The sequence below is a fragment of the Heloderma suspectum genome, chromosome 8, assembly GCF_057233095.1.
Source record: "Heloderma suspectum isolate Gila_16-S chromosome 8, 16-S_ref, whole genome shotgun sequence".
In the NCBI taxonomy this organism is placed as follows: Eukaryota; Metazoa; Chordata; class Lepidosauria; order Squamata; family Helodermatidae; genus Heloderma; species Heloderma suspectum.
In genome coordinates, this window is record NC_139465.1 from 24,864,715 (window position 1) to 24,892,198 (window position 27,484).

Genomic DNA, 27,484 nt, shown 5'->3' on the forward strand with positions numbered 1-27,484 from the left:
AGCACGTGCGTTCAGGAGGTTCCTGCCCAAGGCCAGCCCAAGACATTTTGCTGCCTGAGCCAGAGAAGCCAATGGTGTCCCCCACCCACCAAAGTCAGGGAAAACAGTACCCAAAGTTAGCTGAACTATTTTGGTACATGTGGCAGAAAATGCCATAAGCATCTTTCCCCCTCTATGGCAGTAGAAATACAATAACAAGTTAAATAACTAACAGTTTGCTGCCCATTTATGACACCCAGAATTTGCTGCCTGAGGCGACTGCCTCACTCTGCCTCATGGTAGGGCCAGCCCTGTTCCTACCCTCAATCCCTGGCATCTCCAGGTAGAAGGATCAGGTAGCAGGTGATGGGGAAAGCTCTTCTCTACGGGAGACCCTGGAAAAGCCGCTGCCAGTCAGAGCAGACTATACTGGGCAAAATAGACAAACAGTCCCACCTGGTATAAGGCAGTTTCCTGTATTCCTATAATCAGTTTCTACCCTTTAAGCAACAGACTTGGGGAAAACCTCGACCTTAATGTCCTCTGAATGCTGCTGCCATTCTGATGGATCTCTCATTGCCTGATATAGCCTCTTTTTGTTTTAAAAGCTTGCTTAGGGAGAGTAGAATCACTAGCAGAAACAAGGGGGTCAAGAGGGAGAGGCAGAAGGGTGGATACTCTTAGCCCTTTCCACAGCCTCTGTTTCCTCACTTCAAATCCCATCCCCATGGCTTTCCCTTCCCTCTTGCACAGTTCCTTATATATTTGCTCTTGCCAGGGAAAGTGCTAAAGCGCTCACTACTCTCCCCATCTCTGCTGTCAAACACTCCTTCCTAAAGTGGCTTTTACAATCAAACTCAACGAAAGACCATTAGGCTATGATTGCACACATCTGGGTGTAACGTGTACTTTGGCCCTAGGGCCGTCAGGCACAGAGCTGGACAGCTCCAAAGCAGTGCGACAGTAGCCCTTTATCAGATGTACAGAACTTAAAATAAGTTTGGGGGTGGCAGGTCCACCCCAGTCTGTGTGCATTTGTTTCTGAGAGTGACACGAGCGCACGTAGGCCGGGGGCAGAGCCTGTTGCCACAATGTCCCACCCTGCTGAGTGTCCAGTTCTACATCCGATAATGCCTGGAAAGAGTTAGTATGTAACACAGTCTTCTTCAACCTGGTGCCCTGCAGATGTGTTGGGCTACAATTCCCACAATGCTGACTGAGGATTGTGGGAGTTGTAGTCCAACACACCTGGGGGCACCAGGTTGAGGAAGGCTGATAGAGCAGCTGTACCTCCCATCCCAGTTCTTTCTTCAAATGAACTGTTCACTCACCCTTAGAGGAGCCAAAGACAGAACCAGTCAGGCCTCCTGTAAATGTAAAGGTTGGATAGAAGGGGAATTTCAGCAGCGCTGCCTTTCCCTCCTGCCAATGCTGACTAGGGTATCCAGATGCCAAAGAGGGCAGGTCTGTTTTACTGCACTGTTCATAGTTGTAAAGAGGGAATTTCAGCAGGCACAGCTTCCATAACAAACTAGAGTGGCTGAAGTACCTCTTCTATAAAACTATTAAATGTGCAGGAGACTCGCCCTCTTTGGCATCTGGACACCCTAATGCTCATTCTTCTACGGAGCTGTTATAAATACAGGAGCCCCCTCATTCTTTGCATCTGGTCAACTGTCTATTGTATTTTCCCATTTTACCTACCAAGCAAGACTCCAGTCTCTAGTTTAGCCTTCTCCCGTCCCAGGACGTGCGCACGCGCACACACACACACACACACACACATGCACACCAAGGGACAGCATAGAAATATGTGGTATGAACATCACCTAAATATCTGTGCTCTTAAAGGCACAGGAGCAGGGCCAGTAAAAACAACAGAAAAGATGGCAACCTTATTCATCAGCATGCTTCTGTAGAACATCACGGCCGGAAAAGCTGCATAGCAAAAGTGTGGTAATAAGTTTAGACCTGCTTGACATAACTCTCTTCTAAATCAGGGCCTGCAAATGCACCAATTTATATGCTTTGTCACAAGGAGGAGTTCATTCCTGATCATGGATGGGTTGCTGGGCTTATCTTTTTTCTTGAGCAGAGCTTTTGTGCTTTTCACATCCCCAATATGGGAAGCCTTTTATGCTCACAGATATCCTGACTACTCTTACCCATAGCCCAACAACCTTTCCCTTCAGCTTTTGTTCTGCCTCACAAGGCTGAGCTTAGTGGACAAACTTCTCCCTATCATGCTCAGACATTTTATTTGCCATCTGCAAGAAAGACATTTGACATTACTATGACATCATCAAGTAAGGGAGTGCCCAACCAGGGCCAAACTTTGAATATACTTAGAGAATTCTTACAGCTAAATTCTAATCCCAGCCAACCAGCCCACCTCTTCTTAGAGGAAGAAGCCAAGAAATATGATAGAGCTGAAAGTTCTCTTCATAATGTTTGTTGTTTTTAATGCAAGTTTAATTGTTTTTCTTTGTATTAAAGAAATCTACTCCAGGATGCCTCCCCCATCTTGCTTGCTAAAATTAAAGGGATAACCAATTCCTTGGAAGAAGAGCTGAAGGAAAACCAAGGCCCATGTGGTAATCTTTATGTATGAAAATTAGTGGAGGAATTGTGTGTGTGTGTATGTGTGCGTGCGCGTGCAAGTAATCGTTAAGCCATAGTGCACTTGCAGAGAAGGAGAAGTTAGTCTAAACAATTCTTAATTGGGTTGTAAAACTCGATTTTACTTCCTAGAGAGTGGGGTTAGTCTGATGTTTAATTGATTTTCCTGGTCCCATTGTCCAAGCCTATCGTTAAAAATATATACATTTCTGACCATGCGGAATTCATGTGAACTCAGAATAAGCATACATTTGAAAATGGGGCTGGTGTGTGTGTGTATCTGTAGCACGGCTAAGCCAGTAACACCTGAAGTACTAGTTCCCTTCTACTCAGCACTGGTTAGGCCTCATCTTGAGTACTGTGTCCAGTGCTGGGTGCCACACTTTAAGAAGGATGCAGACAAGCTGGAGAGGGTTCAGAGGAGGGCAACGAAGATGATCAGGGGACTGGAAACAAAGCCCTATGAGGAGAGACTGAAAGAACTGGGCATGTTTAGCTTTGAGAAGAGAAGACTGAGGGGAGATATGATAGTGCTCTTCAAGTACTTGAAAGGTTGTCCCAGAGAGGAAGGCCAGGATCTCTTCTTGATCATCCCAGAATGCAGGACACAGAATAATGGGCTCAAGTTACAGGAAGCCAGATTCCGGCTGAACATGAGGAAAAACTTCCTGACTGTTAGAGCAATACGACAATGGACCCCATTACCTAGGGAGGTAGTGGGCTCTCCCGCACTGGAGGCGTTCAAGACGAGGCTGGACAGCCATCTGTCAGGGATACTCTGACTTAGATTCCTGCATTGAGCAGGGGGTTGGACTCAGTGGTCTTATAGGCCCCTTCCAATGCTACTGTTCTATGATTCTATGACACCACTGGCCTGCTGTGTGGGAAGTGTTTCATGTGCAACTTCCCCTAGAGTGCACACACACACTTCCCAGTTGTACATATGGGGAGTGTTTGATTTGATTAAGACTGCAATCCTCTACGGGCTTACTTGGGGGTGAGCTCCACTGATTACAGTGAGAGTTATTTCGGAGCAACTCTTGCATAGGATTAGGCTGTAAAAGATATATATCCCTTCTTAGAATTCTTGAGATTTTTCATAGGTGTTTACAGAATGGTAATATATAAAGCCATTTTAAACCTTCTCAAAAGACAACATAAAATTTAAAAAACAACACTCAGTGCATCCATCTGACAGTAAAACATGAGATAAAATCACAGATAAAGCTAAGCATTCAATTCAGCATGAAAAGAATGAAAGGCCTGAGCAAATGGGCTGCTTTGTGACCAGGTACAGATAGGATGAAGATGGTTGTGCAACTGCAGAGGGGCCAGGGGCCAAGGGGGGTAGCCGGGCTCCTCTTTTTAAAAAGAAATAGTTGCACAGAAGAGAGAATTTTAGCAGTAGGAGCATTTCTCCTACTTTCATGACAATAAAAACCAGCATGATGTATTGATTAAGACTCTTGCATTAGGACTGGGGAAATCCAGGTTCAGATCCCCACTCACCTATGAAACATGGCATAGACCCACTCATTCTCTCTCTCTCTCTCTCTCTCTCTCTCTCTCTCTCAGCTAACCTATTTCAAAGGATTGTTGTGAGAATAACATGAGGAAAGGTTGAACCATGTACACTACCCTAAGCTCTTTGGAAGAAGGGCAGGATAAAAATGTCATACATAAGCTGCCCCTTTAAAAATTCTCTCTTGGATGCAAATATTAGCCTGCACCCCATGTTTGGATCTACTCATCCACGCTGAAGGCAAACACACAACACACACACACATTTGGAGACAAAGTTGTAATAAAACCCTTAATGCAGGCATTTTTAAATTTTTCAGTAACTACATTTGCTGTCCAATGTGTTCTGCTGAATAGTTTTATGCTTTTATGTATTTCAAAAGGGGTTTGAGGGTTTTTTTTGTGATGGGAGACTTTACTGATGATTATTCTGGCGAACATATACTATTTGGCAAAGGATCCCTTCAGCTCACAAGATCTTCTTATCTTGTGGTTTTCTTGTCCTATATAAATTGTGTTCACGAGGGCACTTTTCTATAACATTTTGGAGTGTTCAAAAAGCATCATAGGCACTGTCTTAGTAATCCTTATAAACTCCCTGTAAGGTAAGTCACTGTTACCTGAGACTGAGAGATAGTGGCTTACCTAAGTCCAGCTATGGAGTCTGTGACTGAGGTGAGACTTAAATCCAGGACTTCCTAGTTCATAGATTGATTTCTTGGTCACTATGCTGCAGTAGCTCTCAATGGACTGTCCATCTTTCATGTATCCCAAATACAGTATGATTGAACTGTTCATTTATTCATTATGTTTTATCCTCTGAGGGTGCAATCCTATTTCAACAAGTGGCTGCCTCCAAACTTGGAGGCAAACGCCTATCCAAAGCAAGGCAGGAGAAGCACAGGGTGGGGGGGGGGGGATTGTTCCCTCTGCGCCTCTCCTGCCCTGCTTTTTCTGCTAGACCACCGTTTTCGGCTGTTTAGCCACAGGGGGGCCGAGCAGGAGAGGAGGCTGCTGTATGACACATAGGATGTGTCATACAAACAGATCTGCAATCCCCACCCCGAAATGCCCCCAGCCCTGCCCCTTTTTAGCTGCCCCACGCTCCTCTTGTGAGTGCGGAGGATGGGTCTTTGCGCTGCCTCAGAGGCAGCATGGATGTGGGAAGAAGTCCGTTTTCCAGGAACCAAACTCGGAGTCTAGCCACTGTCTAGCTGCTGTCTAGTGGCCATAGGATTGCTCCCTAAGACTGCAGTCCTATGCATGTTTAGACAGAAAAAAGTCTTACAACTCCCAGCATGCCCTATGCTGGCTGAGGGATGTGAGGAGTTGTGGGACTTTTTTCTGTCTAAACATGCCTAAGATTGCACCTTAACAAGCAAGCTCAAGCTTATTCTTCCCCCGACCTCCATTTTATCCTGACAATAGCCCTGTGAAGTAGGTTAGTCTCAGACATATTCATCAGCCCATGGTCACCCAGTGAGATTCACTGCTGAGTAGGAATTTGAACCCTGATCTCCGTAGTCTTAGTCTGACACTCCAATCAGCGCTGCACACTTCACCGTAATATTATTTATCTGCAGCACTTCTAATGCACAGTGTCTCTTTATCTTGTTTGTCCTCAGAATCTACCAGTGAGGTAGGCCTTTGGGATTCCCATTTTACAGATGGAGAGGACACCTGAGGCTAAGAGAGCAAAATACCCAAAGCCATGCATTAATTCACAGGGCTGACTCTGGGATTTGAACCTCTGTCTTCCAGGTTCCCTGTTATCTAATGTTTCTCTTTTGGATCCCTAAATGTATTGATTTTCTATCTGTCAATGCTACCTTTCCTTGCACAGAGACTTCTGCTAACATCCTCTCACATTTACAGGTGGGTTTTCAGAGACATACGGTGCCCTCTGCGATTACAGTGGCCTCCCTTTTCAAGAGGAGATCCAATGGGTAAGGCAGAACATAAGGGAAGATATTCATAACAAAATGAGAAGCATAAAAATAACTGTGTGGAGTAGTCAGCATATTCCCTGCAGCTCAATCTTCTCCAACCTGATGCCTTTCAGATGTTTTGGACTAAACTCCCAGTTTCCCTTCCATTGGGCATGCTGGCTGGGGCCTGGGACTGATGGGAACTGAAGTCGAAAACAACTGGGTGGCACCATGTTGGAGAAGGCTTCTCTAGCTGCTTTGTGTATCAGCCTGTAAATCAAACAAGGACTGCTTTCAGTGAGAGATGGACATTTTGCTAAGGACACCTTATTCCCAGATTACTAAAGGATTGATAAATGGAAGCTATGGTTTTGGGTGGGGAGGCCTGTGGATCAGAGTGGTTGACTATCCACCTCGGTGGATGAATCCTTTTAAAGAATTCAGGAAAGTAATTTGAAAAGAACGGAATACTACTATTTTCCTACAGGATAGTGTATGAAGGTTGCCAGGCTGCAACCTGCAGAACACACTGGCACACATTCCTGATTTTTCCTGTGGTGAGATGTTCCAGGGCAGTGCTGGCCATGCTTGGTTTCCTTCAGATGAGGAAGCACTCAAAAGTTCGCTTAGGGTGCTTCCAGGGGAGGCCTTACAGTGCCATTACCCTGTGTCATTTGTGGAATTTTAGGGTAGGTCCAGATGTCATCATCATCTTCTACTTGTAACCCTCCCATGTTTTCCCATCACTACATCTGTCTTTTTTTTCTTACCACAGAAAATCTGTTAAGGAAGAAAAGACAAAATAGCTGCACAATGCCTACTAATTGCTAGTGCTAGGAATTGTCTGAAAGCACCCTTAAGGCATCTTTGTAATATTTGCTTTATTCACGAATGTACCAGCAGATTGTAAATTGATGCAAACAGAAAGCACTTCTACAAGGCAGTCTATCTGCTACCCTGCCTTATGGCTGCACAGTGGGGCCGTGTTCCCAAGGGGCCTTCAACTGCCTCATAGCCCCCTTACTCTGTCCCAAGCTACAAAATTGGTGTTTTTATCCACGCAATCACACACCTTATATGAGCTGTCTCCTTATCTGGAGTGGTGTCACCTTCCCCAAGGTCATTAGACCTTGTATTCAAACTCACAGGGATTTCTAATTATCTCCTAACCATTAGTTCCCATCAACTGACTGTTCAGATGTACAACACATCTGGAGTCCTGCTTTTACAACAGGTGATAGGGCCAAAATAGTCACAGCCAGGAGAAGCCATGACTGCAGGGCCGGCCCTACCATGAGTCAGAGTGAGGCAGCCACTTCAGGCAGCAGATTTTAAAAGGCAGAAAATTGTTAGCGATTCAGTTTGTTAATATTGTATTTTGACTGCTAGAGATGAGGAAAGGCAGTTGTGGGGTTTTCTGCCTCATGTAGCTAAATAACGTGCCTGGCTTTGTGTCTTATGCACTTTGACTTGGGTGGGTGAGGGATGCCCTTTCCTGCTTAGCAAAATATCTTGGGCCAGCCCTGCATGATTTCCTCACCACCCACCCCCACACACTGCATCGGGGAATTCAAGGTGTATTTCCCCTGGGTTATGATCTGGCAACTCAATTTCTACGTTTTTCCCCTGTATGCCTATGCAGGAAAAATAGTATATGTAAGGTAGTTCAGATACGCCGTCAGCATACTGATGTGCAGCTCTGATGTTACCATTTGGCTCCAGGAAAGGCTTATAGTTACCAAAACTGCTATCTCTGTCTTCAATCACATGTTGCACGTGAACATGCATCCTATACAAATGTTCTCAAATGCACCCAGAAAAACTTTGGTAGTGCTGTGGCACACACACAGCTGAGGGCATGCTGTGTTAGATATGGAGGGGAAATTAGCTCAAGAACACTGACAAAGTATAGGCATAGAGAATGCATGTTTTTATTTTTCTGCAGATATTTACAGGAAGAAAAGATAAGTTAGTGCACCACCCTTAGAACTGGACCTGCAGTCTGTTTCCTTATGATTTAAAATAGCAGTGTTACAGCAAGAGAAGACAGAGGCGGGGCATTATGGCTTGCCAAATAAGGAGCAGAGAGGGTGCTAGGGTAATAGTGGGGTGGTATTTGAAGGCTTAGATGCTATGGGGAAACTCAAGTTTCAGCTGCACAGGGTTGGCCAGAATGGACAGATTTGGAGTGATAGGAGAAAGAGATAGAAAGAAAGTCAGAGTGGTTATATTTGCTTCTGAGGGACAAACGGGTGGCGGTCCCTAGAACAAAAGGAACCATGAGTGAAACCTGGTGGTGCTTTAACCTAATGATCACCAATAACTGCAAGTGACCTTTCCAGAGGTAAGGATGCTTCAGGATGGGAGAATATTTCTTGCCAAATCTTTAGAGTGGCCAACTCAAGTAACCCCTCAGGTGGATTCGCTGTGGTGGCAACTTGGCAGTTAGGTAAGCATTTGCATATATCTGGAGTTCCCATTCTTTGCATACTCACATAAGGGCAACTCCTATTAATTCAGTTGTGGTAGAGGACACACACAGGTCATGAACGTTAAGTACACCAGGCGCTAGTAGCTGGAGATTTGCCGTCAGAATCCTTTTGCTCCTAGCTGCTATGAACAGCCTTTTGGAACAATGAAAACATATTAGACAAGGTACCAATGTGATACTTGCAACAACAACAACAAAATGGAAAGCCAGCATGACCGACATTCTTAGTAACAGTGTGCTCTTATGGGGAAACAAAAGCAGTCCTTGGGAACAGCCAGATATTTTTATTTGGATATGTTAAAGATATAGTTCTAACTGATGGTGTAGAAATGATAATTTACTTACTGTCAGCAGCCCCTAAGGCAATAAGCTACAGGTGGAAGAGAGTTAATCCTCCAACAAATGATGAATGGTGTATGAAGGTTTGGGATATGGCCTCAATAACTGATATGATCAGAGTCAGAGAGGGACGATCAGCAAATAACTTTTAAATAGAAAAATGGAGTCTCTTTATTGTATATTGGAACGATAAAGTACAGGATTCAGTACACCCTTATTTACTGTTAGGGGAAATTTAACTGGTATTAATTTGATTAAATTTATAACTCTTCTTTGTTATCATTTGTAAGATGAAATGTTTTCCTTAATTTATCAACTGGAATTTCCCTCTGTAATAGCAAAATAATAATAATAATAATAATAATAATAATAATAATAATAGTGGTGGTAGTAGTAGTAGTGGTGGTGGTAGTAGTAGTAGTAATGGCGGCGGGGGGGGGGGAGAAATAGCCAGATAGAACTGTCTTTTGATTAGTTTCTTCACAGTTTCGTAAATATACTATTTTTTCTTTCTTTTGCAGGATGTGGATAATATTTATCACAGCCAGGAATGCAGGGAGTTCAACCTGCTGGATTTCAACCACCTGCACAGCCAGTGAGTCTATGTAAAAGGATTATAGTCTAGCTGTTTGTACCATGCTGGAGTGGGATGGGGAGCGAGTAGGTAAAAAACTGCAGGACTATGGTCACCCCAGATTTGCAATGGGATGTGCAGAATCCTAAGGACTTCAGCTGTTACTCTGAAAAACAAGGTTCTAGCCCTCATGTTTTCAGAAAAGTGTCTAAAATACCACCACCACCACCACAGAAGTGCTGCATGCTAAATGTCAGAAGCTGAAGAAAAACCTGTATAGAGCTCCCTAGGCAAGGAGACTAAGCATCTACGCTCTGCATGCCACCTTCTTCAGCATGGACCCCAGTCCCTTCTCCATTTGCCTAGAGCTTCTCCACACAGAGCTTATATCGTGCAATCAAGATTGGTTTCTCACAGAAGTTTGTGGGTCCTCTACACAACATCGTCAACCTCCAGGGCCCCTCCTGCAGTTTATGACCTTTAGCCCGCCTTTGTAAAATGCGAGGAAAGTGCCATTTTTCTCTAGGAAGTGTGATGAAGTGCTTTATGTGCTGTGTACTTCCGCAATTGCACTATAACAGCAGCGCCATCTAGCGGCTGTAAAATGAAACATATAGAACTTGCCAAGAAATAAAATCAGCACATATCAGCCTGTGTAAAGGAGTCGATTTTAATCCTGCAAAGAATCTGGAAGCAGAAGCTTTGGTAAGGATGTGGGATTTTAGCCTTGTGTGGTGAAGCCCATTCACATCCATTTCCCCCATTCCTTTGCTTCTTTACTGTATTTTATCCTGCTTTTCAGACAATTGTCTCTCAAAGTGGCTCACATCAATACAAAGAGAGACAAGCCCTACCTTCAGGCTTACAGACCGAAAAGATGAGTCAGGGAAGGGGAGTGCAGGGAAGAGAAAGGGAGATCTGTTTTTCAAGGCAAGAACAAGGTGGTGAGCTATAAGTGGGCATTTAACTGCACTTTGCTTGAATAGCTGTTGGTGGCTATTTTGCCAATGGATGGGGCTAGAGTGTTCTGTCCCCTTGGTTTTGCAGTCCCGGGGCCACAGGTAGTTGGAACTGCATGTTCTTTCCAACAGGGATGGGGAGGAAGGGTCCCTGTAGCTGCCCCTTCTCTGGCTGATGGATGTTATTCCTGGGAAGCCAGGGGGGCAGCCTCCCAGTGGCCCCAGGTCCCCTGGCTAGTTGCAGAAGCCAGAATGTGCTTCCCTTCTGCTCGGCAGTCCCGGGGCAGCCATTGAGTAATATGTGCCTTCTCTTGGGCTGTGATTCTAAACACACTGCATTGGGAGTGAATCACATGGTCATCAATATGAATTTCAAATACATTCTTTTGCAATGGAGTGTTCATCTGTCAACATACCGACACCCAGGCACAGATGCCAATATAAGTGGATTTGAATGTAAGCCAATGTGGAGCCTGGGAGGCAGAGGGACTCCAGCGTGTGAATTCAGCAAGACATCAATGAGGAGGTGGTAGAAATGATGCTGCTCTCAACCTTTGTGGGCCCCGCATGCCCAGCCTATCCACAAGAAGATAGTGGATATCTGAGTGATGACACACCAACAGATTAAGATTTATTTATTTATTTATTTTACAACGTTCCAGTCAGTCATTTGGCTTGGGCCCGACTCTATGGCCAGCCAAGAACAGTGTCTTTGAAATGTCCTCCATGCGGCAAGGAGAAACAGTGAGGAAGCTGGGCCCAGTTTCTGTGTTTACGTGGGAACTTGGTAGCTATGAAGAAAGGACTTTTGTGGCATGGCTTCTCATTGCTTTGATCAGCCTTCTCCAACCTGGTCCACCTCATATGTGTTGGATTACAACTCCCAGAATCCCCCAGTCAGCATAGCTGGCTGGGAGATTCTGGGAGTTGTAGTCCAACACATCTGGAAGGCACCAGGTTGGAGAAAGGCTGGCTTTGATAATCTATGGAAGGTCAGATCACATGCGTCTCACTTAGTCCCGTTACTTTCCATATCAGTCCATATTACTTTCCATATCTTGATGGGCTGGGTGGGGTGGGAGTGAAGGGTCACTGGTGGCCTGGAAGTAACAACTTGATTAAGGTGGCTTCATGTGATCTAACTTCCTATATGCTATCAATGAGGCAAGCCCAAACATTTTACTGCCTGAGGCTAAGAACAAAATGGTCCCCCTCCCCAATTCCATATACAGAAGCTGACCAATGGAGGTGTGCACCAACCCCAAGATTGGACTTGGATTTGGCACTTCAGAAAATGACCTGATTCAGGATGGTCCGATTTGGAGGCCATTCCATTTGACTTGAGTACTGAACCAGAGTCAAGATTTGAAAATCTGACGCTTTGTGGCTTCCATTGACTATCATGGGAAATACAAAACTGTGATTCACTTTCCCTTCCCTCCCACTGTAGACTTTTGGGCAATTTGTATGAAAAATGGCACATGTCATAGATTTTTTCCCAAGCAAGAAATCTGTGTGAAGTTTCAGAAAGGTAGGTACAGGGGCTAGGGAGTCATGATGATTGAAAACTAGTTTAAGGCTTTTTTCATTGTGAAGCCTGGTGGCGTTGGAAGAATGGCCATCTCATGGTTCCATCTTTGTCCTTCCCCAAAGCACAGTGATTGGACAGTCCCTGGATAAATAGGATTAGAAGGAGAACGTGTCAGTCACTCAGCCAAACTCCCCCCTGCCATCCCCACTCATAGCCAGTCTTCAGAGAAACAAAACTAAAAGATGCTGTTTAGAGAGAAGACAGAATGTCCACATCTCTGAAAATTGAGTTAGTAATGAAGCTTTATCCAGGTCTAGATTTGCTTCTGGTTGCCTCGGAGGGAAGCCTGCTTTGCCTCAAGAAGCACCAGAAATGGTCTGAAGGGAAGGTGACCAATTTGGCTCAGGCTTTGGCCAAATCTGAGGCACATCCCTACTGACTAGACTGGCAGTCTAGTCAGTAGGGATGGCAGTTGAATCTTACTAGACTGGCGGTTGAATCTTACTTCAACACTGGCAACAGACCAGCATCCTCCACCATACCTAGGGATGTCGCAGGCACCCGACCTGGTCTGGGAGTCCTTCGGACTCCCCCCACTCACCCACCCCAAACCCAGCTTGGCGAGCCCTCGGGACTGCCCAGAACCGTCTGGTTGCGTCCGGCAGCCATCTGTCCTCCATAGGAGCCGCCATATTTATGGAAGATGGGGGCTCTAAATTTTCATATACCTAATGTGCACATTAAGGGCCATTTCCGCCCTTTTCATGTATCAAATGTTGCAGGAATGGCCCTTTAGGTCTGCTGATGAGCGCAACATTGGATATACAAAAATCTCGAGCCCCCATCTTCCGTAAAAATGGTGGCTTGCATGGAGCAGTGGGCAACTGCAGGGTGCTCCTGGACTGCTCGCCGAGCCTTCCGGGGGCTCGTGTGGCCTGGCTTGTGTGGGCGATCAGCAGCAGCGGCTCCTCAAGCGTCTGCTGAGCATGGACCCAGGTAAGCCTGTCCATGCCTCATCATGCCTGATGGCAGCAGGCTAGCTAAGGGGATAGCAAGGCAGACCACATGGCACAGAGACTTTGTCCTCCAGCACCTCACCTCTGCTCCCTGCCCTCCAGCATGTACTACCCGAGCAGCTGCCTCACTCTGCCTAATGGCAGGGCAAACCTTGGTTATCAAGGCAACTTGGAACTGAAGCTAGTCCATAGTGGAGGGGTTGTTTGGGAGGACTATCATCCTGTCTCAGTAACATACACATTATGCTTGGGAGAGGCCTTTTCTGTGGTTCCACTTTCTAACTCTTCCTCCCTCCCCCCGCCCCTTAACATGCCATAGGTAGAGAACAAATGCAGACAACCCACTTGGTATGGTGTGCAAATGGACCTGGGTTGAGTTTGCCACATGGTAATGAAAGTGATTGTGTGATTCCCTCACGACATCACTCCCAGCCTCCCAGTTCAAGTCATGTTCACTGTGTTAGCGCAGAGCTTGGTTGAGCAATGGCATGTGGCTTTAAGTTGCAAGGTGGGCATGTGGTAAAGCAATTATGTCATTCCCTTTGAGCCCAGATCCCCCTCAGCTCCCAAATCTATTTGTGTGAATTGGCCCCAAGTATGTCTTAGAAGTTGTGATGCTTCTACAATCTGGCAAGCATTTTGATGCTAGAATGAATAGGGAGTTCTTATGTTTTTAATACAATATTTATTGAAATGTTTGTAATTAATTGTTTTTAAAAGTTATTAAAACTGACCCTTGTGCAACAGAACCATTTAAAATCTAAATAGTTTGCTATACTGGGTAAGCTACATCTGGGTTTTTAAAAAAGTTGCTAGACAGTGAGCTTTTGTGTGCTATGGTCCATGGGGTCACGAAGAGTCGGACACAACTTAACGACTGAACAATAACAACGTGAGTCTTTACAGTTGCTTATGGGTTCTTTAGATGATGTTGTTATCCTCCAGTTTCACTCCTGTTGCGGGGGGGGGGGGGTAGAGCGGGGAAAATGGGGTATTATTTCTGAAAGTGAAAGGACTGCTTGTGTATTTGTGCTATTCCACTATAGCACAGCACCAACTAGAAGTTATGTAGTGGAACAGCAGGAAAGGAAAAGTTCTTTGTATAGACCTCCGATCTCAGTTCTACAATGAAACTGAAAGTAGATACAGCAATTATTAACAGCCTTGTGTAGAAAACTACATTTAACTACATTGTTGCTTTGTCCTACTGCAGGCATGTGGCTCTTAGTGTGGCTGGCTTGTCCTATAATCAGTGGTTCACAAGGCTGCATTGCAAAGACTTCAAACTGGTGAGTGCAGCGAAGGGAGCAGAAGAGGAACAAAATGCCCCCAAGTATTGTTGATTGATAGCTCTGACAAATGTATTGTAATATCCTAGGCCAGCCTCTCCCAACTTGGCATCCTCCAGATGTTTTGGACAAGATCAGTCCCAGCCAGCATGGCCAGTGGGCAGGGATGATGGGAGTTGTAGTCCAAAACATCTGGAGGGTGCCAAGTTGGGGAAGCCTTTCCCAGGTCTTTTGGAACGTTGACGAGGAATTGCATGTGGCAGAGAGAAGTGCTGAGGTGGGACCATAGCTCAGGGTAGAGACTATGCTTTGCATTCAGGAGGTGCAAGCTCTGCCATCCCCAGTGGAAAGACACTGTGGAAGGCCTTTGCCTGAGACCCTGAAAACCTGCTGCCAGTCACAGTTAGCAATGGCTATTGCAGGGAAATCCGGCCCTTTTGGGGCTCACTGGATTTTCCCAGAGCCCCCGACTCACCTTGCATTTCCGAGCCAAGCTGCAGGGCTTTTCCTAAACTCCAGGACTTTCTTGGGGGGGGGGGTCCCCCTTAAATCACAATTTATGCAAATTGCAGCCACAATTTGTGTAACTTGTGCAAATTGCAGCCACAATCTGCATAATTTGTGCAAATTGCACCTGTAATATGCTTAATTTTGTGCAAATTGCACTTTCAAATTATGCACATTGCAGCTACAATTTTCGTAAATGGCAGTTTAAGGGGAACTCCTCTCAAAATCTGCAAACTGGCCGGATTCAATACAGATCAAGTAGGGCCAGCTGGCAGGTAAGCAAGCTGGAGTCTGGAGGGCTGAACTGCTGAAAGCTCAGCGAACTTCACCGCCCCCCCCCCCCCCCGGACGAATTCCTCCAACATCCCTAGTCACAGTAGATAATACTTGGCTAGATGGACATGTAGACCTGGTTTGCATGTAACGCCAATTCATGGGTTGTTTAACCCATGAATTGGCGGGGCCGCACCATAGCAAGTGAGCGCTCTGCCTCCTGTGTTTTCGCTGCTCCCGCTTTGCATCACTTTAATGGGGCATTCTTGGGTTTGTTTGATGCAACGTGCAAATCCAGAACTCTGGGTTGTTGAGGAACAAACAACCCAGAGTTTGAACCCAACAACAGACCAACAACAAACCACGCTGGCCCCGACAATCCATGGTTTAAGCAACCCATGGTTGTCGTTACGTGTGAACTGGTAGCCTGACCTGGTATAAAACAGCTTCCTATATTTCTCTTGCAAGGCGGAGTCAGTTAGGGATTGGTGGAGTACGATAAGAAAGAAAAGGAGAAACAAAGAAAAAGAGACATTTCCGTTTATTGTTCTGGGAATTACTGGTGGTTATGAACGAATTATAGGGGTTATTGATTAATAAGAGGTCTACTGCTTATTTTTTCAAAAACTATTTACAAGTTCTTGGATAATAACGACTTCTGCCTTTTTCAGGTGTCTGAAGTAAAATTTCTACCTGACCCTTCTCATGTAGGGCGTGACTCTCTTTTTCTTCTGTTCTAGAATCCAGATGTTCTGGAGCAGATCCTCCATGTGCTCAGTAAATCAGTGACTTTGGAAGAGCTGGTGCTGGAAAACTGTGGCTTGAAGTTGTAAGCAAAGGGGCTTGATTTTTGATTATGAATAGCTTGTGAATTGGTTAATAAATAAAACTGTGGTTGCTGTTAGGGTGGGATGCTGTCTGACAACAGGTGAGCTTCTCTCCCACTAAACCACTGAGGGGTTCATAACATATTAATGCCAGCCATGGAAATGAGCAAGCCAATTATTTAGGGTTGAGCAAAATATCCTGCAAAAGAATTAGAGATGTCACCTGATGAAAGGGATCTTAGTTGATTAATCAGACTTGTTGTAATTGGTTGATTAATTTAAATCAACATAAATTTACACATGGCTTAATAATAGTTTGAACAAACCAGCTCACTTCCTTTGGTTTTAGATGGTACATGTATATGTCTCATCAGATGCCCATCTTAGAAGCGTCATTCCTGCCTCTTCTAAGATAGTGCCCGCCATCTGTGATTTTTGTAAATGCTTACATGGAAATGTATTGCTCGATTTATTGGGGATACCCTTTCATCAGTTAAATCCCTTTTTAACTGGGGATAATGAGGGTTGTAGTCCAACACATCTGGAAGGCATCAAGTTGGGGAAAGCTGAGGCATCTAACTGTTGTAACAAAAGAGAATGCTGGACTTGAATGGAACTTTGGGCTGATCTAGCAGAGCTCACCTTGCATTCTTAGAATTTGGGAATGTATTAATGACAAAATACACATTCTCCACAGGATCAGAAAACTGCAGCACTGCTCTGGAAAGCACATCTAGGTGTCCTAACTTGTGCATTTTATTTCAGACAGCACTTCACTCTGTGCATAGTTTTTTCAAACTTCTCAGAATTTCATTCCTGCAGAATCCCCCAGAAGATAGACTGCCTTGTGCCAGCCAAATATTCAGGTGGCAGATAAACACCAGTTTAAGATGCAAATGCTGCACACACCAACAGCATGTACACAGAGCGAGCAAATAAATAGTTTAGCTATTAGTATGACTTCTACGTCCTCTCTCTTGTGTGTCTCCATGCCTCCTGCTGTAATAAGCAGAGCTACATGTGATCTTCTCTGACCTTTTGTTTCTCGTGAGGAAATTTATTTATTTTATTTATTGAATTTATACCCCGCCTTTTTTCCTCTTGCAAGGAACCCAAGGCGGCTTACATTATCCTCCTCCTCTCCATTTTATCCTCACAACAACAACCCTGTGAGGTGGGTTGGGCTGAGAGTCTGTGACTGGCCCAAAGTCACTCAGTGAGCTTCCATGGCTGAATGGGGACTAGAACCCGGATCTCCCAGCTCCTAGTCCAACACTCTTGCCACTACAACACACTGGCTCTCACTGGAAAGGACTCGAGAGGGCTTGAGTAGGAGTTTGTGCTGCACACACGTGGGTTTAAAAGCAGATTCATGCAGGCCTGGCTCCAGATGGTTTCTGGTCTGGTTGGCTTTGACTGTCACTCTGGGGTTACCTTTGCTCACCAATCAGCAGGCAGGTTGACAGGCAGCCCCGTCCGGAGGTGCACAGTTTTGCTTGCAGTGGCAAGTGTTCTGCCCCCTGCTGAGTCTGACAAGCCCCCGGGCTTCCCCCCAGTCTTGGAGCTGGGATTGGGGATTGTCCCCGCAGCTGTGCAGCACTTTGGAGGTGTCAGGATTGATTCTGAGCACAGGGAGATAGCTAGCAGCTCAGATTCAGAAGAGAAACAGCCAGAACCGGGGGATGCATTTTCCCAAGCCAGTTCAGATGTGGGTAGGAGTGCTTCTCAGGTTACTAACTTCCAGATGGCTGGGCCTGAAGCCCCCCCCCCCCTTGGCCCCCTCTGTGAGAAGCCAGGAGGAGGAGGAGAGGGAGGAGGAGGAGAGTGGGGGCTGTGACCTAAGAGATGCTAGAGCTAAGAGGGAAACGTCAGGGGCGGAGCTCAGACAGTCGACCTGGTTAGTGATGTGTGAGAAGCAACATAGGGAAGCATCACTGGAAGGCTGGGACATCCCTCCCTAAGTTAGTCTAGCCAGCAAGCCTCACTTCAAACTGCAGGCAATGTCGGTGTTCCCATTTGAATCCCCTGGAGGCATTCCTTTGTAGCCTGCTGAGAGTCTTCAAAGATTTGCATCTGTAATGAACCTGTTGATAATGAACTAAAAGCCTGAGACTGAAGCCTCTCTATTTGTGTGTGTGAGTGCATAAAGAAAGAGCACCCCCAAAAATGACACACTGCAGTGTTCATCCCCACCCCTTCCCCTGCTCCACAGCCCCAAGGTTTCAGGGGAAGCTTGGGATTTGCTTGGACATTGTGCTCCAGAGGTGTGTCAAGTGCCTTGGCATCAGAGCAACCCCAGGAGGGCTGGATCTCACTTTCAAGTAAGGGGATTCCAAGACTGATCCCCCGACGCCCTCCTGGTGGGAGGTGAGCGGGGCACCGGAGGCTCCAATTTCGGCAGGGCTGTGATTCCATTCTGGGCTTCAGTCAGAACCAGCCAGAAGTCTAAAGGAGCGATCCAAGTACAGTTACAGTTTGTGGCCCCCTAGCCTTGTCCTCTCTCTGTTGCACTTCTTGTTATTGTGTGGACTCTTTTCCCTTGCAGTGATTTTGCTCAAGAGATGGCCCAGGTGCTCCATGATCATCCAGACTCTGCCTTAAACACAATTAATCTCTCTGGGAACCTGCTGGAGGACCGAGGTAGTGCATTCCTAATCTCTCAGCCAATACTTCACAGCAGTAGCTGATGAATTCTGTCTGTGGGCTTCTCCACACGGGACGTTTATCCTGCGATTGACACTGGATGCTCACGGATGTTTGTGGGTCCATTACATGATGCCATCAACCTCCAGGGCACCTCCTGCACGAAATGAACTTTATTTTTTAAAAGATCGGAGATAATGAGCTATCAAATTATGGCGTATTGAGTTCCCTCGTGAAAAGAGGAAATCCTGCAATAAGGAGAGCTAGACCACAGCGCCATCTAGTGATAGTATAATAAAACATATAGAATATGCAGATAAGGGGAAAAGTGGGGGAAAGGAGGTGTGTGTAAAGGGAGCTCGTTGTGATCCTGCATTTAAAATGGAAGCAGAAAGTCCAGGTATAGCTGCGGAAATTTAGGCTGATGTAGAAATGCTCCATAATCATTAACTTGGTTTACTAGCCCTGTTCACTCATTCAACCACCACACAATCAGAATTGTGTGAGGGGAAAACTGAACCCATTGGCCATGCCTCCTACACCATGTTCCCATCACTTGGCTCCATAGCCCTCCACACGCTGGAGGGCAAACATCTGCAGCAGAGAACCTACTCTAGAGTCCCTGTGCAATGTAGAACCGTGCGTGATCAGGGTTCTAAACTGCACAGGAAGCCTATATGAGTAGAGCAGACTCCCCGCTGAAGAAGCTACCCCTCAAACACATAGAGCAGGGTTAGGCAACCTTTTTTGTTCCAGGGCCACGTTTAGCAATTTGAGAAACTGTCCTGGGCACCACCACAAAATGGCTGCCATGGGAAGTGTAGCAAAGGAAAAGTAACCTGTCCAAAAGACTGAGTACATCATGAAGGTGTGGTCTGAGCCCCAACACACTAAAAAGCTCCTTTGAACCCACAATTTACAGCACCAACAGAAACCTATTTCACAGCAACTTATTTATTTAGGGCTCAATCCTATGGGGATAGGCAGCTGCCTCCAAACTTGGAGGTGACTGCCTATCCAATGCAGGGCAGGAGAAGCGTGGAGGGGAGCTTCCCCTCTGTGCTTCAGCTGCCCTGCGATTGCAGCTAGACAGGTGATTTTGGCTGTGTAGCCGCAGGAAGGTGGAGTGGGGGAAGTGGCTGCTGGACGACACATAGGATGTGTTGTACCTGCATTTCCACCCTCCCCACCCTGGAACACCCCCCGGCACAACCCATTTTCACTTCTCTGCGCTCCTCTTCGGAGTGTGGGGCCATTCCGAGCTGCCTGCGAGGCAGCACGGGAGGGGGGAAAGGTTGGTTCTCCAGGAACCGACCTCGGAGCGCGGGCTCTGAGGTTGGTTCCTGGAAACTGATGTATTCTATGGCTGTCTAGTCACTGACTAGCAGCCATAGGATTGCTCCTTCCATGTGTTTTTTCTTTTCTTTTTTTAAAGTGGGAGGGGGTAGGGCAACTTGGTGGGCATCAAGAAATATGACCAGGGAAAATTGATGCCTGTGGGCACTAGGACAATGAAGCCAAGCAAAGAGAACACAATGGAAGGGCAAGGGCCATCAACCATGGTCCCCGTCTCCCCATCATGCAATTCTACTCATGTGGGAAGTGAACATCTGAACATTTCCTAGCTAAGTCTTCTTGCTGTGGTTATCTAGGTGAAGAGAGACTTGTCTCTCCCTTTAGAACTTACAAATGCAAAAGCTGCAAGTTCTGCCTTCAAAACCTGAGGGAAAAGAGACCTTTCCAAGTCTCCAATTACTATGAGTGCTTCAAATGTTACTCATTTGTATGGCATTTTCATTTGCAAAGTGATTTCCCATCTTTATTTTGGTGGCAGTGGTAGGGGGGATTGCCTTGCATTAACTCTGTGTGATAGCTGATCGTCATTCTCACTTTACAGATGGGGAACTAAGGCTTATTATTGTTTCTATTTGCATATAACTGAATTTTGAATTAGCACTTAAACATTTCTTCAGCTATATGTTATAAAAATGAAATAAATTATTCACCCAACAGCACTTAAATGAAACAGTATTATAGTATTAATTTTTTAATGCTTTAAAAAAAAACCCTCCACTGCCATTCTGATCACAGCCATTTTAGCAATATGTGATTCCCCCCTCCCAGTTAAAACACTTTTGATCTAAAACACACATAGGAAATGTTTATTTTTAAACATTTCTTACAAGTCATGACAGCAATTAGGCAGTGGTGCTTAAATAAGTAAGCACTATAGTGCAAATTAAATTATTGGATGGGAAAAATAATTTCCAAAATGGCTGCTTTGTCTTCTGTTTCCCCATCCACATGGCTGCGTCACACCCACTAGTGGATGAAACATAGTGGGATGTGCAGTACCCCCAGAAATGTGAAAAGTCAGTTACAATTCTCCTTGAAGTTTAGAAGAGTAATGATTGGGTAGCATTAGGAGCTGCCTAACTGGAAACATTCCAGCAGTTGTATGGTCATCTGGTTGCATCCCACATCTCCTCGGGGCTTCTTTGACCTCGGTTGTTCTGTTCTGTCTTCAGGCATAACTGCTTTGAGCCAGAATTTTGAGCAGCACGTCAAGAACCTCAGAAGCTTGAACCTTGCTAGGACCTCCTTGACTCAGAAAGGTACAGAAGAGATGGCCGCTGGTCCTCTGTGGGCTGGGGTGGTGCTGTTTTATGCTGGCATTAGCTCAGCAGAGAGAACGGCAAGCTAAGCCTCCTCCATCTCTCCGATATGCAGAGCCTCCATCTGTTAAAATATACAGTATATTTTTGTAAGATAATTATTTATGATGTCTTGCTGTGAGATTGATTGCATTTATTAGCCTTTCTTCTTCTGTATTGACTTCTTTTTTTCTTAGTTTAGGTAATTAGTGACTTAACTCTCCATTTATTTATTTTTTTAAAAGACACATAACCTGTTTCCCTCTCTACATGTACAGCGCACTGCAGCTGCTTGGACTCTAGCAGCCTGAGCACCTCCTTGGACTCTTGGTGTAGTTAAAACAAACAAAAACTGAACTTTTTCTGCTGTTTAATAACAGCGCCAAAGCTGCCCCAAGCCAATTTTCTGCCTGAGGTGGAACAGCAAATGTCACCCACCCCTGCTGCCAAGTCAAGGTGCATAGTCCTCAAGGTTGGCCAAGTTATTTTGACACCTGAAGCAGAAAATCCCACAAACCTCTCCCTGGGAGTGAAAACACAATAATAATACATTTAAAAGTAACAATTGACCGACCTTTCCTGACACACCAAATCAGCTGCCTGAGGTGGCCACCTCACTCTGCCTAAGGGAAGGGCCAGCCCTGGGCACAGCTGCTTCACTGGAAGGAAGGCCCTAGATGTTGATATTTAGCAAATCTGTTAGTTGCATTGGAGCATATAATCCAATGGTGCCTATCTGGTTGGGGGAATGCCTGCCTGCTTTTTTGCTTCAGGTCAAGGGTTAGTTCTCCGGTACAGACTGAATTTTACCAGCAACAATTCAAGCTAAGCAAGGCCAGCCCTACAAATGAAGGGTTTGGCCTTGCTCTCTGTCTCTCTCTGTGCATGTGTGTGCATGCGTGTGCACGCACGCGTGTACGTACTGTCTCACTCTCGCTCTCCCTCTCTCTAGGTTCTTCACTGTAACTTGGCACTTGCATCTCCTTCAACTCCCTCTTACCTTCTCTTCATGATTCCTCTCTCCTGCCAGGAATGATTGCCCTTTGCCTCTCTCTAGTCTCCAATGGGCTGTTCAGAACTTCTCTGTGCCACTTGGACCTCTCAGGAAACCCAGGTTGCCTAGCCACTGAAGGTGCAGTGGCACGGGTGAGTATACACAACGACTGGGATCTGTCTAGTAAATATATCCTGCCTCCTGTGCTCCTTAGAATCAGACACAGCCAGGGAGTCAGGCTTTACTCCTCAGCCCCAATGCTGCTATCCTGGAAATACAGTATTTCCAGATAAGACACCCAGTTCTCATTAGCCTTCGTTCTCTGGAGCATTGATCTCTACTTAGCAGGGAGAGCTTTTGGAGCCTTTTGGCTGTTTCACTTCCCAGAACTGTCCTTACTTTGTTGCCTGCCTCCAGATCTGTTTCTGCCAATTTTTGGTGTGTCAGTCCACCCACTAGCTTTAAGCTGGCCCATCGCCCTGTGTGCGTGTCAGCTAACAATGCAAGTGTCCAATTAGGCTCAAGGGGTTACTTTTGCCAGTGGTCCAGGCAGCTAGGCAGGAGGGGCTAGGGCATTGCAGATGCTATTGAGTCCCACTTGGCTACCCTGATCTAGTCTGTCTAAAGGCGCTCCTGCCCCAGAGTTGGAGGAACTCCAGATAGCGTATCCATATATATTCAGAGATTTGTGATCTGCCACATTCAAGCTGGAACTACGCCCAATTAGGCAAATGCATGTTTCTCAAACCTGTGTCTGCCTGGTAACATTTGTGCAGGGGTGATGGGACATTTGCAAGGGAGAATAGATGGCTGGGCTTCCAGCTGGCTGGCAATGGTTCTCCAGGGTTTTTCTCAGCCCTGCAAAGCTGCTGTTGATTGAACCTGGAACCTTCTGAATGTAAAACATGTGTTCTTGAATAGCTTCAGCTCTTTCTGGTTTTGAGCATCAGACCTGTGATAAGGCGCACTCCCACAAACTTCAATCCATCTTCATTCATTCATTTTACAGAATTTTGCCCCGCTTCTCTTCAGTTAGGATGTCAAAGTCAGAGCGACTAACAACATTAAAATACACAAATCGTTGAAACAAAACAATAATGCAGCAAAACCCCAAAATAAAACAGCCAGCAATGAGGAAAATAGCAGATCCTTCCTCTTCTCAACAGCAGCACAGAATTACCATAGTCACCAAAGCCGCCTTGAAGAGCCAGGTCTTCATGAGCTGAAGGCATATAATGACAGGGCCACACAAGCCTCCATAGGAAGGGTATTCCAAAGTGTCAGTGCCACAACCAAAAAGGCCCTGCTCATCATCCTCACCCACCTCAGTGGGTGTGGGGGAATCTGGAGCAGAAGCTCAGAATGGAGTATATGGAAGGGAATACATGGGACAAAGTAGTCCTTAAGGTTAATGGATAATTAGTTTTATATTACTTACATGGTGGTGTTGTTTGCCATAGTGGCTAAGAAATTACAAATATTTTTAACCAATTCTGTTATTGATTGAACTAAATTGATTTGCATGGACAGCAATGATGGTTGATAAGGATTTTTCATTATGATATTTTAGTCTTGATTTTAGCCATGATCAATTTTATGAATATTGTAACATATATTGGAGTGCTTGAAGATTTGTTTTTGTAACTTATGGATTGAAAGGTTGAAAAGGCGGTTTGGTTAGTTCAGCTGGGATGGAGATGATGAGTTTTGTCGTCCAAAACATCTGGAAGGCATCAGGTTGAGGAATGCTGCCTTAAGGCATCCCAGCCCTAAAACATTTAGGTCTGTAAAGTTAAGAACCAGTACCTTCAATAGAGCCCAGAAGCAAATAGGTAATCATTGAAGATCAAACAGGACCAGAGTCCCAGGCAGCAAGCTAGCAGTGGCATTTTGGACCTGTTGAAGCTTTCGGACACTTTTCAAGGGTATTTCCATGTAAAGTGCATTGCAGTAATATTTGCTCTGTCTGGACTTTGCTGCCCCACGCTGTTCACCACACCGCAAATCTCCCTCTCAACCAGCTGAAGCTCTGTTGTCTCCCTTCCAGGGTTTGTTTTCTTTCCTGAGTCAGCCAAATGCTTTGGGTCACCTTGATCTCTCCGGGACGGACTGCGCTTTGGATATGGTGAGTGCTGGCAGCTGTTGCTATTTGAGCCTGTTGTGTCATGTCACTGATTTTCCCACAGAACTGACAGCCCCATATTAGTGGGGAGAGCTGTCATAAGTGCAATGAGTGTTATGAAAAACACATGAAGCTCCCTTATCCTGAGTCAGATCATGAGTCCGTCTAACCCAGTATGGGCAAGTCTAATGGGTTGTGGCTTTCCAAGGCCTCAGAATTCTTTTCCAGCCCTGCAACCTTGGATCTTGCGCATGCAAAGCTGGCGCTGTGCTTCCAGGGGCTTTCGCAGAGTTCTCTGGCAGGAGACCTCATCTTCGTCCCTGTGGCCAAAATGACTTTGTGGAAAGCACAGAACTAAAAGACTGGCAAGTTTGGATGGTGGGATTGGACAATTTTCCCCAGCCTGGTGCCTTCCAGTTGTATTGGACTATAATTCCCATGATTCCAAGGATGATGGGAATTGTAGTTTGACACATCTGGAGGGCACCAGTGTGGGGGAAGCTGGGATAGGATGTGCCTTGTATACCGCGGGGCGAGGGTGTCCAAGGCTGAAGGGGGCAGCTGAGAAGGATGGTTGCAGGATTGTAGCCACAGTAAGGCCAGTGAGCTCCAGAGATGTTCCAGGCCCCTTCCCTGAATGTTCTGGTTTTGTTTAAATAAAAGAGCAAGCCTCTGTCCCTCTTATTTGTGGAGCTAGAAGGGAAAACATTGAAGGTGGATTCTACCCAGATGCTCACTAAGAGGTGAAGGTTCTTCCACCTTCCAGTGTTCTGGCCAATGAGTGCAAAGGCACTTGGATAACTGACAAGCACGGATTTGTAAATTTTATAAAATTAAGGTTAAATGCAATTCAGAAGCTTTAAATCTATTTGGCTGCCTTTATCTGCAATTATTTCATGCCACCTTGCCGCAACTTTTCTGGGTACAGGCCTGGGTAGTTAAGAAAGGGGGGGCAGGGGAGGAGGATGTGGTGTCCACCACAAAAGCAGGAGAGGCCCTCCAATGAACATCTTTTTCCATATCTTGTCAGGTAGTCCATGTGTTATCTGGATTTGTTGTCCAGCAGGTTCTTCCCTGTTTGGAATGAATGGCTCCTTCTGTTACAGAATGGCATTAGCCTGGGGGTGTTGGGGTTGGTTGGGGGGGGGTATTGTCTAGTTTTCCCACAGTTACCCATAACCATTGTCTGCCCTATTCCCAGCTCTTCGATGCCTTGGCTGGTGGGTGCTGTGAGAGCCTCGTCCATCTGAACCTATCCAAGAATGTTTACTCTCGCAAGTAAGAACTTGGGAGTGTTTCCCTGCACTTTTCCGGCAGGCTGCTAGGAGGAGAGGGGCATGATGTGGGCCTGCTGTTGTACTGCAGAGGGAATGAAACTGAGACTCTGAGTTTGTTTGGTTTATTTATTTTCAAAAAGACCTTGTGATTTTGGACAAAAGCATGAAAAAGCCTGTGAACAGCACAGACATTATAAAAGAACCTGCCCTCTGTTACCTGCTCTGCCTCCTCTTACACGCATTATCCCCCACTGACCCATCTTCTTACCTTGCTTGTGCCCATGTGCCTCCAAGTCCACACAGCAATCCAAATAGCAATGAATCTGCATTTTCCTAGGGAACACAATATTGGATGATGACTGCTTGGGAAACATGATAGCCCCCAGAGCAATATTACCAGTTGCTGCTTTGAGTGAAAATGTGCAGATCGCAAGGCCACATTTACCATGCAGCGAGGCTCTTAAGAACAGCAAGCAGCCGTGGGCATGAACCACCATTCCTTGAGCTGTAACCTTTGCTCTTTCTGGAAGGCCTCCCTCACTCTTAGGTGGCTAGCCCATTTGTTGGAACAGTGACTTCGGTGAATCTCTGTTTTCTCTTGTATGGTGCAGTCCCTGGTATTAAAGTGCAAGCATTTTGCAAAGGCTGCTGCAGGGCTGTTCCGTTTTTATAAACATTGCCATAAAATTTAACTGATTGAGTTAAGAGAGCTCATGTTCACGGCTAATTGGTACTCTGTGTGGCAGCAAAATGGAAATTCTGTGCCCAGAAAGCTCTGTTTCTCTGATCAAAATATACAATGCAGACCAGTTATCTCTTCAGTAAGTTTCTGTAAAAAAAAAAAAAATGCTGATTGCATCACTTAATTTAACAATATTTGGCACTTTGTAGGATCTGTGGTGTTTTTGGCTGTGTGTGTGTGAACAGTGTGTTAGTGGGTAGAGATTTATGGGTAAAGTCCATGTGAAGTTCTTTGATACACTATGTTTCGAGGATTCACTTTTTGATTGGCTAGTCCAGAGTATTAACTTGATTGGCTTCGGTCTTGCATAAAGGACCCACATTGCTCCTGATGGAAGCTCGAGTGCTGACCTTGTATGGCAGGCCCAGGGGACAAATCTGGCTCACCTCTGATCCCAGTCAACCAGCCCTCTGGGGTTCCTCAAATGGCCACATCTTTTAATTGCTATTCTGTCCCTGCCCCTTTTGCCTTTGGCCCCACACATCAGTAGCATGCAGCCCCCAACAGCTTCTCCAAAATGGAATTCAGCCCACGGGCTGAAAGAGGTTCTGCACCCCTGTTGTATGCAGTGACAATCACTGACATGCTCGTGACTTTGGCCTTGATCCTATAATCATCTCTGCCAAAATCTTAATTTTTTTTTAACTCTTTTGCATTTTAATCTTGTGTTGTAACCCATTACAAGATGTCCTTTTAGATCTGGTAAGCAGTTGATTAAATAAATAAATCATGTGTTTCTGAATCAAGGTTCTGGACCTTGATAGTTGCGGGGAGGGGGGCGGAGTGCAGTCTCCACGTAAGTCCTTGGGCTGCCCTGCAGTCTTTCTACCACTGGCAACTATTCCCTTGAAGGGAATCCCCTGCAGGAAGGCAGGCGGGCAGGAAGGCAGGAAGGAAGGAAGGTGGGCAGGCAGACATCTACCCATCTGTCCCATTCCAGCCTTCCTAGACAAGCAGGATAGCTGTCCAGCAGTAACGACAGTCAGAGGGTCTAGTACTGAGCCAGGAAAAGGAGCTGTCCTGATGATCACTAGGCAGCTACGAGCCGGTCGATGGAAGCTATCGGCTTCCAAGCAGCAACTGCGAGATTTTACACTATTCATAGTTTTTATTTAACTTCTGTGTTTTCCAAATAAAACCACTCATGCTCATACAGATTTCAAAAACAATCAGCTGAGAGTGTAAGTACTCGGCCTGGC

At 45.7% G+C, this 27,484-nt stretch overlaps 1 protein-coding gene across 1 annotated transcript in view; it reads left to right on the plus strand.

Annotated features, from left to right (window-relative positions):
• CARMIL2 (capping protein regulator and myosin 1 linker 2) overlaps positions 1–27,484 on the plus strand; it is a 91,278-nt gene that overhangs the window by 15,863 nt on the left and 47,931 nt on the right. The window contains exons 6-15 of the mRNA XM_084813152.1: positions 2,476–2,573; positions 5,995–6,065; positions 9,399–9,472; positions 14,171–14,246; positions 15,767–15,855; positions 18,399–18,493; positions 21,025–21,111; positions 22,181–22,296; positions 24,192–24,269; positions 25,468–25,544. Of these exons, the coding sequence (XP_084669278.1) occupies positions 2,476–2,573; positions 5,995–6,065; positions 9,399–9,472; positions 14,171–14,246; positions 15,767–15,855; positions 18,399–18,493; positions 21,025–21,111; positions 22,181–22,296; positions 24,192–24,269; positions 25,468–25,544 (861 nt within the window). The remainder of the gene's footprint in view (positions 1–2,475; positions 2,574–5,994; positions 6,066–9,398; positions 9,473–14,170; positions 14,247–15,766; positions 15,856–18,398; positions 18,494–21,024; positions 21,112–22,180; positions 22,297–24,191; positions 24,270–25,467; positions 25,545–27,484) is intronic.